The sequence below is a fragment of the Hemitrygon akajei genome, chromosome 31, assembly GCF_048418815.1.
Source record: "Hemitrygon akajei chromosome 31, sHemAka1.3, whole genome shotgun sequence".
NCBI classification, from domain to species: Eukaryota; Metazoa; Chordata; class Chondrichthyes; order Myliobatiformes; family Dasyatidae; genus Hemitrygon; species Hemitrygon akajei.
Genome location: NC_133154.1, coordinates 5,674,658 through 5,686,840, shown reverse-complemented (window position 1 = coordinate 5,686,840; position 12,183 = coordinate 5,674,658). Strand labels below are relative to the sequence as shown.

General features: G+C 40.6%; 1 protein-coding gene across 1 annotated transcript in view; it reads right to left on the bottom strand.

Annotated features, from left to right (window-relative positions):
• LOC140719377 (ferritin heavy chain A-like) overlaps positions 1 to 12,183 on the bottom strand; it is a 38,130-nt gene that overhangs the window by 16,956 nt on the left and 8,991 nt on the right. Inside the window, exons 3-5 of the mRNA XM_073033977.1 lie at positions 8,788 to 8,910; positions 4,963 to 5,026; positions 3,787 to 3,824 (exon numbers count right to left, since the gene is read on the bottom strand). Coding sequence (XP_072890078.1) covers positions 3,799 to 3,824; positions 4,963 to 5,026; positions 8,788 to 8,910 — 213 coding nt within the window. The 3' untranslated portion in view covers positions 3,787 to 3,798. The remainder of the gene's footprint in view (positions 1 to 3,786; positions 3,825 to 4,962; positions 5,027 to 8,787; positions 8,911 to 12,183) is intronic.

Below are 12,183 nucleotides of genomic sequence, written 5' to 3'. Positions count from 1 at the left end.
CTTACTGAAACGTATAAAATTCTAAAGGGATTGGACAGGCTAGATGCAGGAAGATTGTTTCCGATGTTGGGGAAGTCCAGAATAAGGGGTCACAGTTTAAGGATAAAGGGGAAGCCTTTTAGGACCGAGATGAGGAAAAACTTCTTCACACAGAGAGTGGTGAATCTGTGGAATTCTCTGCCACAGGAAACAGTTGAGGCCGGTTCATTGGCTATATTTAAGAGGAAGTTAGATATGGCCCTTGTAGCTAAAGGGATCAGGGGGTATGGAGAGAAAGCAGGTACAGGGTTCTCAGTTCGATGATCAGCCATGATCATATTGAATGGCGGTGCAGGCTCGAAGGGCCGAATGGCCTACTCCTGCACCTATTTTCTATGTTTCTATGGGACATTGACAGGATGAAGAGCTAGGCTGACAAATAGCGGATGGAGTTCTATCCAGAAAAGTGTGAAGTGATACACTTGGAAGGTTGAATTTGATTATAGGGTGCAAAGTTAATGGGGGGATTCTTAGTTTGGAGAAAGAGGGAGATCCTGGTGTCTAAGTCCATAGATTCATCAAAATTTCCACAAAAATTGACAGGGTGGTTAAGGTTTGTGTTTGCCTTTGTTCATCAGGGATTGAATTCAAGATCTAAGAGGTAATGTTGCAGCTCTATAAAACTCTGTAGACCACACTTGGAATATTGTGTTTAGTTTTGGTCACCTCCATTATAGGAAGGATGGCAAGGATAGAGAAGCTTTGGAGAGGGTGTGGAGGTGATTTACTAGGATCATGCATGGATATACAGCGCAGCCTTTGAGAAAAGGTTGAGTAGAGCTTTTCCCTTTGGAATGAAGGAGGATAAGAAGAGAATTGATAGTGGTGCATAAGAGGCATAGATAGTTGATAGCCAATATTTCACGCCCCCCCCCCCCCCACCCATGTAGAAATAGCTAATACATGATGATGTATTCCAAGATTATTAGAGGAAAATGTGAGGAGGACCAGAGGTAGTTTTTTACAGGGAAGCAAGCACATTGAATACACTACTGGGGGTGGTGATAGAGGTAGCTACGTAAAAGATGCTTAAGAGACTCTTGGGCAGGCACTTGGATGAAAGAAAATAGAGGGCTAGGTGAGAGAAAAGAATTCACTTGAACATAAGAGTTGGTTAAAAGGTCGGCGCAACATTGTGGGCCGAAGGGCTTGTACTGGTCTATGATATTACAAGACATCAGGTGGTTCATCTCACAAGAGGTGGCTCATTTTGACAGGTCAAATATGATGACAGAATATAGTATTAATGGTAAGACTCTTGGGCAGTGTGGAGGATCAGAGTCCATAGGACACTCAAAGCTGCTGTGCAGGTTGACTCTGTGGTTAAGAAGGCATACGGCACATTGGCCTTCATCAATTGTGGGATTGAGTTTAGGAGCCGAGAGGTAATGTTGCAGCTATGTAGGACCCTGCTCAGACCCCACTTGGAGTACCGTGCTCAGTTCTGGTCACTTCCCTAAAGGAAGGATGTGGAAACCATAGAAAGGGTGCAGAGGAGATTTACAAAGACGTTGCCTGGATTGGGGAGTATGCCTTATGAGAATAGGTTGAGCAAACTCAGACATTTTTCCCTCGGAGCAACGGAGAATGAGAGGCATTGATCGTGTGTCAGAAACTTTTCCTCAGGGCTGAAATGTCTAACATGAGAGGGCACAGTTTTAAAGTGCTTGGAAGTAGGGACAGAGGAGATGTCAGGGGTAAGTTTTTAAAGTACAGAGTGGTGAATGTCTGGAATAGGCTTCCAGCAATGGTGGTGGAGGAGGTTACGATAGGGTCTTTTAAGAGACTCCTGGACAAGCACATGGAGCTCAGAAAAATAGAGGGCTATGGGTAACACTAGGTAATTTCTAAGCTAAGGACATGTTTGGCACAGCTTTGTGGGCCGAAGGACCTGTATTGAGCTGTAGGTTTTTTTATGTTTCTAAGACTATTGCACATTACAAGTAATTCCTTGGCACCACCTTTCCAAAGTAAAGCTCAAAAATGGTTAGGAAATTCCAACATCAAAAACCATTCCTGTAATTAACCGGAGCTTTTCTCAACTATTTGCGTTCCTACCTCATGGAATGATGGTCAATTTGGAAAGCTTGTGGGAAGGGTTAAACACAAGAGCCACAGGGGTTACGTGAGGAATGTTTGTGAAGTTGGGTTTCCTTGTGGGTTGCTTCTATCTTGTTATGATGCTCCCATCCAAATTCCAGGGGATGGGCATTGGTCTTCCTTGGATATAGGATATGTCCTCCATGATATTAACTTCATTTCCTCCCTCCCTCCAGCTATGTTACTTCCTGGGTACTACAGTCACGTAGAGGTTAGCACTATGCTATTACAGTACTGGCTGTCAGAGCTCTGAGCTCCATCCCAGCGCCCTCTATACGTCCTCCCCGTAGAATGTGTGTGTTGTTTTTCCAGGTCCTCTGAACATCCTGCCTCATCACATTTGACCAGCTACACTGTTCCGTACCTGATAATATTTAATTATTTAAATATTTAAATCTTCACTTTATACTTAATTCATTTGAAGATTTTTATCCTTATTTTCCAAAGTTATTTTGTGTTTATGTATGCTTTACACCCTGGTTCGGAGAAATGTAGTCTAATTTAATCGTACACATGTACATTGTTAAATAACAATAAACTTGATTTGACTTCAAGTAAAGATAATCTAGAATCCTGAAGATCACATCATTAATCTGGAGAGACTGGGAGCCCCAGGAATGGCCTGGGAGAGAATCTGTTTGACAAGCTCTCCTGGGAAGAGAGTGAATAGAAGGACTTGAAGTTGAAACCTCATGACAGAATTTTAAAATTCTCAATTTGTTTATCATGCAATCAGTACAGAACAACTGTAATATAAAACTGTTCAATCAAGTATTTGATGTGGGTTTTAGTGAATGCTTATTTTCAAATTCAGTTTCATGTCAGTGGGCTAAGCGACAGCTTTATTTTGCTTATCATACAAGGCACTATTTTCCAACGGGACAGATTGCACACGGGAATGGAGTGGTTGGGCTGTGTATATAAATATACTCTAAATGATTTTAATTTACAAAACACCACTGCTTTCTTCAAACTTTAAGCTTCATGGGTAAAGCAGTCTTGACATTCCACTGTAGAAATCTACGATATTTACATTTTGCAGCTAGTTTGAGATGAGGTGAGTTCAAGCAAAATGTAGTTTCCAAATTATTCCCCATCTTTAATTATTAGATAAGAATCATTACATTTCCATACAAGAAATTATTGCATTGGAAGAAACTAAATATTGACTACTCATTCTGACTTATTGGTCTATGGCCCCCTCTACTGCCACAGTGAAACCATACTCAGGCTGGAGGAGCAACACTTCATATACCGTCCAGGAAGCCACCAACCTGATGGTATCAACATCAATTTCTCTAACTACCAGTAGATTCTCCCCTTCTAATTCCCTCTTCTTTCATTTCCCACTCTGCTCCCAACATACCTTTTCTCTTCTCGCCTGTCTATCACTTCCCTCTGGGGCCCCTCCACCTTCCCTTTCTCCCATGATCCACTCTCCTCTCCTATCAAATTCTTTCTTCTTCAGGTCTTCACCTTTTCCACCTATCACCTCCCAACTTTTTACTTCATAACCACCTCCTCCCCCACCAACTTCTGGTTTATATTCCTTCAATTATAACAATTTGAATAGCACAACAGGAGCTAAGGACTTTTTTTGATGCCTAGTCTTGGGCAACATATCTTGTAATGATGTTCCGAGCTCACCTATTGGTTCAGTTAGATTCCATGATTTTTCTTCAGTCCTGTGGTTAAATTGTAATAATTAGCAAACAAAAGCATTAATCAGTGACAAATTAGTGTCATAGAGCTCTACAGCAGAGAAATAGGCCCTTTGGTCCATCTAGTTCATACTACTATTTTGCCTAGTCCCAACAACCGGTAACTGGATCACACACTTCCCATCTATGAGGCACGCACAAGAATTTTTAGAAGGGTGGTTCTCTTCTGATAACTCCATAAACAAACATATTGAAATAGATGCCATCTATGAACCCCTAAGAGCCAAAGAAACACGAGCCAACAGATCTCAAAGATCAACTGAAAGGGTAGCCAATCAGGACCGAAGCAAGGGAATGGGGGGGGGGGGGGGGAATTATATAAATGCGAGCACCAGGGAGAAACACCAACAACTGCGCACTGAGGATGTCACTCAACTGGTGATGCAGAATCTGCAAGCTAATTGCCAAGCTCGGTGAACACTACAACACCTCAAACTGAGCTACCAACATTCACCACCATCCTAAACTTCCCACTTACGTAATGAGCTAAATTCCTCTTAAATGCTGAAATAGAATCCACTGGCAGCTTGTTCCATGCTCCCACCACCCTCTGAATGAAGAAATTTCCCCTCAGGTTCCCCTTGAATATTTCACCTTTCATCCTTAATGCAGAATATATGAAGTTTACTGACAGACGTGAACAATTTGAATATTTATTCAGCATGGGATGATCTGGCTGGTACAGAATGAAAAGATATTATTGAATAAATGAGGTCCTGATCTATTAACTATACTTCCCGATGTGTGCTTGTTGAATAGGTATTCAGCTGTTTCATTCCGGGGAGCACCAAGATGATGCAAGTTTGTAATGTGGACCCTGTTAGGGCATATTCTGGAGTTAGCAAATATTAACTTCACCAGCAACCAATCTTCAGACATGAATGTGGATGTTAGGCTGAATTTAAAATGCAGCCCTGAACAATTGTTTTCCTGGGGCTGTGTTCACTGGAATTGATTGCAAACCAGAATGTTAATTGATTGCAAAATTAACATTCACTTTGGGTGTCTGCAGTGTGGGTGCAAAGAAGGTGTGTGACAAATATATGTAATTCAGAGGAAGCATTGTAGATACAATGTAACTATAGAATTGTTCTGCTGTTACCTTTGATATTTAGCATAGTCTTGACTTGTTTTTCAAAATACTGAGTATCCAGAAACTCACACAACTGTAAGAAAATGAAATTGAAAGCTGTTTAGTATGAATAAGCATAGAAGCCAATTATCAGGCATAAACCACTTACACTCCAGGCAATTTTATCATTCACCAAGATTGTGAATGATCTTTAAAGTCAACTCCGCTTTCTAACGTTGAACACATTTCCCTTTATTCCTTTTACTGATCAATAACCTGTATTTTTCCAAACCAGGTTTACTCCTTGGACAAACATTTACAGGAGGGATTAATGTTTGAGTGTTTTTGATTTGCTCTTTAGCTGGTTCGGCAGAACATTGTGGGCCAAATGGCCTTTTTGTGTGTTGTACTGATCTATGTTCTGGGGTTTAAATTACCAAATAACAGTAAAACTCAAAGTGAATAAATTCCTTCTCATCTTAATTCTAAACATCTAGTAAGAGAGAAAAAAAAACTCCACCATGGACAATCCCAAGCTCAGTAGGAGGAGGGTTGAGCATCTTGTAAAAAACCAGTGCTATAGAAATGTCAACAGAAACTCCAAAGACCCCATCCCTAGGAAGGAAGGGTATTTGCCTAGAAGAAATATGATATACCTGGGGACTACTTGAAAGACTAACCTAGGACAGAGGACTCTGGTGAGCTGATGTCAGCCACTTATGCTCAAATAGGAGTGATGGGCTTAAGAAGAAGGTTTTAAAAATCTCATTTCATCCTACCAAATCTTCTGCAAATTTTGCATATTTCAAGTAAATTGTCCATATTCTAATTTCCTGAGAATATAGGCTCATTTTGCTTATAGCAGGGGTTCCCAACCCGGGGATCAGGGACCCTTCAGTCAATGGTGGGGGTCTATGATATGATAAAGGATGGAAACCCCTGACTTATGGCCTACTCAACCAAGCGACATAATCTCCTGTATCCATCAATGAAATAACATTGTGAAAACCACATTATTTCAGAGTGTCATTGCTAAACCAATGAAGCCACAAATGGGAAGTGAATTGTGTTACCTCATAAGATGGGTACATCAGAATCAGATTCAGGTTTAACATCGCCGGTATATGTCATGAAATTTGTTGTTTTGCGGCAGGAGTAATACATAATAATAAAAAACCGATAAATTATGATAAAATATATATTATAAATTAAATAAGTAGTAGAAAAAGAGAACACAAAAAGAGAAAAAAATAGTGAGGTAATGTACATGGATTCATTGTCCATACAGAAATCTGATGGCAGAGGGAAGTAGCTGTTCCCAATATTGTTAGTGCCTACACTTCCTTGATGGTAGCAAATAGAAGAGGACATGTCCTGCATGATGGGGGTCCTTAATGATGGATGCCACCTTTTTGAGGCATCGCCTTTTGAGGCAGGGGAGGCTAGTGCACATGATGGAGCTGACTGAGTCTGTCACTTCTTCCAGTCCTGTGCAGTGACCCCTAGATACCAGACGATGATGCAATCAGTTAGAATGGACTCTTTGGTACATCTGTAGAAATATATGAGTCTTTGGTGACATACCAAATGTGGCTTCTTTGGTTGACAGCTTCTGGATAGATCACAAAACCAAATTTTTTCACTTCTATTATGTCTCTTAAGTTTGTTTCTAAAATTGAATGTGATTCTGGAACTGTCAAAGCCTGTGTTTTGCTGCTTGGAGATTGCTCGGGTGCCTCTGCACTCTGCAATCTCCGAGATTCCAGTAGACAGATGCAGCTTAAGCAAACCTTATGGTGAGAAAGATGCAGGATGGCGTGCATTTGACCACATTTTGCCGATTATAGCTTCCACTCTTCAGATATAGACAGACAGACATACTTTATTGATCCCGAGGGAAATTAGGTTTTGTTACAGCCGCACCAACCAAGAATAGTGAAGAAATATAGCAATATAAAACAAATATAAACAATATAAACAATAATTAAATAAAAAAAGTTAATTATGCCAAGTGGAAATAAGTCCAGGACCAGCCTCAGGGTATCTGACACTCAGACAGGCTCAGGGTGTCTGACACTCCGAGGGAGGAGTTGTTAAGTTTGATGGCCACAGGCAGGAATGACTTCCTATGACGCTCAGTGTTACACCTCGGTGGAAAGAGTCTCTGGCTGAATGTACTCCTGTGCCTAACCAGTACATTATGGAGTGGATGGGAGTCATTGTCCAAGATGGCATGCAACTTGAATAGCATCCTCTTTTCAGACACCACCGTCAGAGAGTCCAGTTCCACACCCACAACGTCACTGGCCTTACGAATGAGTTTGATTCTATTGGTGTCTGCTACCCTCAGCCTGCTGTCCCAGCACACACCAGCAAACATGATAGCACTGGCCACCACAGCCTCGTGGAACATCCTCAGCATTGTCCAGCAGATGTTAAAGGGCCTCAAAGTCTCCTCAGGAAATAGAGATGGCTCTGACCCTTCTTGTAGACAGCCTCAATGTTCTTTGACCAGTCCAGTTTATCATCAATTCGTATCCCCAGGTATTTGTAATCCTCCACTATGTCCACACTGACTCCTTGGATGGAAACAGGGGTCACCAGTGCCTTAGCCCTCCTCAGGTCCACCACCAGCTCCTTAGTCTTTTTCACATTAAGCTGCAGATGATTCTGCTCGCACCATGATTAAAGCGACGAGGACGATTGAAACATCAAGCCACATGCAAAAGTTTGGAGATCATTTGGGTGTTCCAGTGCTCTGCAGTCTCTGAGAAGATTCCAGGAAGCAGAGACAGCGTGCACGAACTCGTAGCGAGCAGAGCGCAAGCCAAAGTTTGGCTCCAGTTCTCTGATTAAAGCTTCCATTGTTCGCCAAGTTAAGTAACAAGGGTGAATGAGGCATCAAAGTGAGTGCAGAGGGTGAGCGCCGGCTGCCTGTCTTCTGATTGGTTGCTTTGTACCAGAGGGGAGAGCCTGCAGCTGCATCCAGGCCCAAAAAGTATTGTCCAGATATCTTCTGTGTTTTGGCTTTGTACTATTGACTCTAATTTCAGTCTTATAGATTTTGTATTCTCTGTTTTCTCATTGAATCTTCTTGCTTTTTTTGTGTGTGTGGAGAGGGATTTGGAGGTCGATGTGCCTGATCTGTTTTGTTTATTCTTTTTTTGTGTGTGAGGAGAAATTTGGGGTTTGATGTTCCTGATCCATTTTGTTCGTTTTTCTGTGGAGCAGGGGGGGAGGGATTTATGCGTTAATGTGCCTGTTCTGTTTTTGATTGGGTTTTTTTCCTGTTCTGTTTTTGATTTTTTTTTTTGCGTGTTCTGTTTTTGATTATTTTGTGTGGATCTGGGGATTGATGATTGTGTTGCTTTTCTTTTCTTTTTCTTTCTTGGCTTCATGGCTATCTGGAGAATTGAAGAATGTCAGAGTTGTATACTTTGATAATAAATTAAGCTTTGAACATACCAATTCTCCTCAAAATCCAAATGAAATATAACCAAATTTTCTATTGCTCACATCATTAAGTGGTCAATTTACATACTTAAAGGAAACAATTTACTAAATCTAATGGAATGAATTCAAAAATCTCATTAAGATGAAATCTGAGAACACTGTAAATGTATTAGTCTAGTGTGTACTCCTGTGTTGCAAATGGACTGAACTTAAAACAAAAATTGCACACCAGAGATCTGAAGAATTTTGAAATCTTGATAATCCTTTATAAAACCCAGTCAAAGATAGTGGCAACATTAACTCTGGTTGAAAATCTAAATTCCTTTTCACTGACAGATTTTCTTCCTCATGCATGTTGGATTTTCAAAAATTGTAAAGTCTTTGTTTTTTTTTAATACTTACATGAGAGTCAATTCTGTCCTTGGACAACTTATATAACTCCAGAAGATGTTGATTAAATTTCTTCTCAACCTGCAGAGCACTTTGCCTTGCCTGCAAACCATTATCCCAGACTTGCTCTGGCTTCTAAAGAGGAAAAAAAAATGCAATTGTTCTCATTTGGCTCAGATTTACATACAAAGAGAACACAAATTCACGAGATTCTTGTATGATCTGCTTATGCTATTAAATTGGTAACTACCTCCCTTACCTAGGCAGTTTTTGTCTAGGAAGTAAATATGCAGCAGTTGCCTGTGAAAACAGAAATGTACACTGAGTGTATATTGTTGCTTGCTGTGTCTAAGTCATTGAATTCCCTAGCATTTTGAAAACAGTTCACCAAAAACCCTGAAGCAGGTCAATAAGTTTTATCGCTGCCTTCTCCTCAGGGTAATTAGGGATTGGGCACAAATGCTGCCTTACCTTTGACGCACACATCCTGAAAAATCAGTAAAAACCGTATACAACAGCCTCTAGGTATATTCCTACCATCTCTACCATTAATTAATTATTCAAAGGATTTGGACTAGTTTATGTAACAATGTGATAGATAGGCCAAATATTATCTTTTAATGCTGGCCTGGTTATATAATTCTAATTGAACTATAATGTGAATTTGCTTTCAATGTTCCTGTGCTCCATTTATCTGGGATGGTTGTAGCAGTGTTTAGAATTCATCCAGTGGCCTGTTCGAAATATGGTTAGAGCTCAACTGGAGTGTCGTGTTTTTAATTGTGAACACTGCAACTTAGAGAGGAGGTCAAGGCCATGGAGAAAGTACAGAGATTAACTGGAATGGTCTTGATGGTGAAGGGCTTCAATAATGAAAGTGGTAAGGCTGAGGTTATCAATTCATATCTGCGGTAACTAGCACTGGGACCATTCAGGATCCAATCTGATGCAAAGGCTCTGGACACATGGTTTCAGGTAGGATCAAAATCAGGTTTATTATCACCAGCACGTGACGTGAAATTTGTTAACTTAGCAGCAGCAGTTCAATGCAATACATAATAAAAGAAAAAAAATCAAAATAAAATAATAATAAATAACAATCAATTACAGTATACATATATTGAATAGATTAAAAATCGTGCAAAAAAACAGAAATATATATTTAAAAAGTGAGGTAGTCTCCAAGGGTTCATTGTCCATTTAGGATCAGATGGCAGAGGGGAAGAAGGTGTTCCTGGATCACTGAGTGTGTGCCTTCAGGCTTCCTGATGGTAACAGTGAGAAAAGGGCATGCCCTGGGTGCTGGAGGTCCTAAATAATGGACGCCTCCTTTCTGAAACACCGCTCCTTGAAGATGTCCTGGATACTTTGTAGGCTAGTACCCAAGATGGAGCTGACTAGATTTACAACCCTCTGCAGCTTCTTTTGGTTCTGTGCAGTAGCACCCACACCACCCCCCCTCCCCCTCACCATACCAGAGAGTGAATCAGCCTGTCAGAATGCTCTCCACATAACATCTATAGAAGTTTTTGAGTGTATTTGTTGACATACCAAATCTCTTCAAACTGCTAATGAAGTACAGCCACTGTCCTGCCTTCTTTATAACTGCATCGATATGTTGGGACCAGGTTAGGTGCTCAGAGATCTTGACACCCAGGAACTTAAAACTGCTCACTCTTTCCACTTCTGATCCCTCTATGAGGATTGGAGACAAGTCCACCAACAACCATGCATTCCTCGAGAATCCTATCAGTTTTCATAATTACCAAAACTTCCAGGTAAAATCTGCTACGCTGTAAAATCAATAAGAGTATTTGACATCATAAACAGAGAGAAATTTCATTATCATAAAGGATTCCAGCGATGAAGGATTCAGTTATGTGAAGAGACAGGCTGAGTTGGAATTGTCAGTGAGAAGGATACAAATGGTTCCAATGATGGTTATTAACTTGAAATATTAACAACCTCTCTCTCTCTTCTAATGTTACTTGACCTCCTGAGTAGTTTCAGCTACTCCTAACATGACAACAAACTTTTAATTATACAGCAGGACTTTAGGGTGTGGGGTGCGCTCTGAGAGGTGGCAGTGCACACAGATTTAATTGTACAGTTCAAGAGGGAAATGGATATGTTTCTGAAACAAAAGATGTGCAAATCTATGAGCAAAAGGTTGGGAGTTTGTACTAGCTGCATTGCTCATTGCTCTTAAATAGAGATGGCATATACTTAAGGAATTAAATCTTCATTTGGTGGGAACTCCAAAGCTGCTTTGGTCGGTTGATATCAACAGCCTGGGTCTTGTCACCCGAGGCACTGATTCAACAGTTATCACCTCATGTGTTGTCTTACCTACTCAAATTTTCCAAGTGCTCCCCTTGAATTCTGAGGGGAGTTCTGCTCTCTGCTTAATTTAATTCCCGACCATCGAGTACACCTACATGGAGCACTGTCACAGGAAAGCAGCAACGATCATCAGGTACCCCCCACCACCCAGGTCATACTCTCTTCTCATTGCTGCCATCAAAAAAAAAGGTACAGGAGCATCAGGACTCACACCACCAGGTTCAGGATCAGTTATTACCCCTCACTCATTAGGCTCTTGAACCAGAGGGAATAACTACACTTGCCCCATCACTGAACTACAACCTATGGACTCACTTTCAGGGTCTCTTCATCTCATGTTCTTGACATTTATTGCTTAGTTATTTATTATTATTATTATTATCATGTCTTTTTTTCTTTTTCTGTACAGGCTGAGTACTCCTTATCCAAAATTCGAAAATCGGAAAACCTCCAAAATCCAAAGTTCTTTTGTGCGCTGACATAGCGTCACGAATGGAGAATTCCCCATGGCGCTGGGAAGGTTGCCACGCTATGTGTAGGTTTCTGTGCATGACAGACAGCTCCGAGAAGTGACCTCACATATGTAATTTGCAGAAGCTAATGAAAAATAGAAACACTGAATAAAGCAAAAACGGAAGATCGTGATTGTTTATAGAAAGAGTGGATTTATCAACATTGAAGTAAGCATATGCTGCTTAATGGTACACTGATCATGACACAAGCAAAAACCTATCACAATGAACCAAAACTTTAAGATAATTATGAATATTCAGTAGGTTGGTTGCAGAATTTTAAGAAATGACAAGGCATTAAATTTCTAAAGATTGGCGGTGATGAAGCTTCTGCTGATCACAAAGAAGCAGAGAAATTCATTCACGAGGAAATCTGCAGATGCTGGAAATTCAAGCAACACACACAAAATGCTGGTGGAATGCAGCAGGCCAGGCAGCATCTATAGGAAGAAGCACTGTTAACGTTTTGGGCCGAAACCCTTCGTCAGTTTTCATTGATGATTCACCATCAATAACTCACTCTGACATAAGAAACGAGGTATAGGCTTTTATT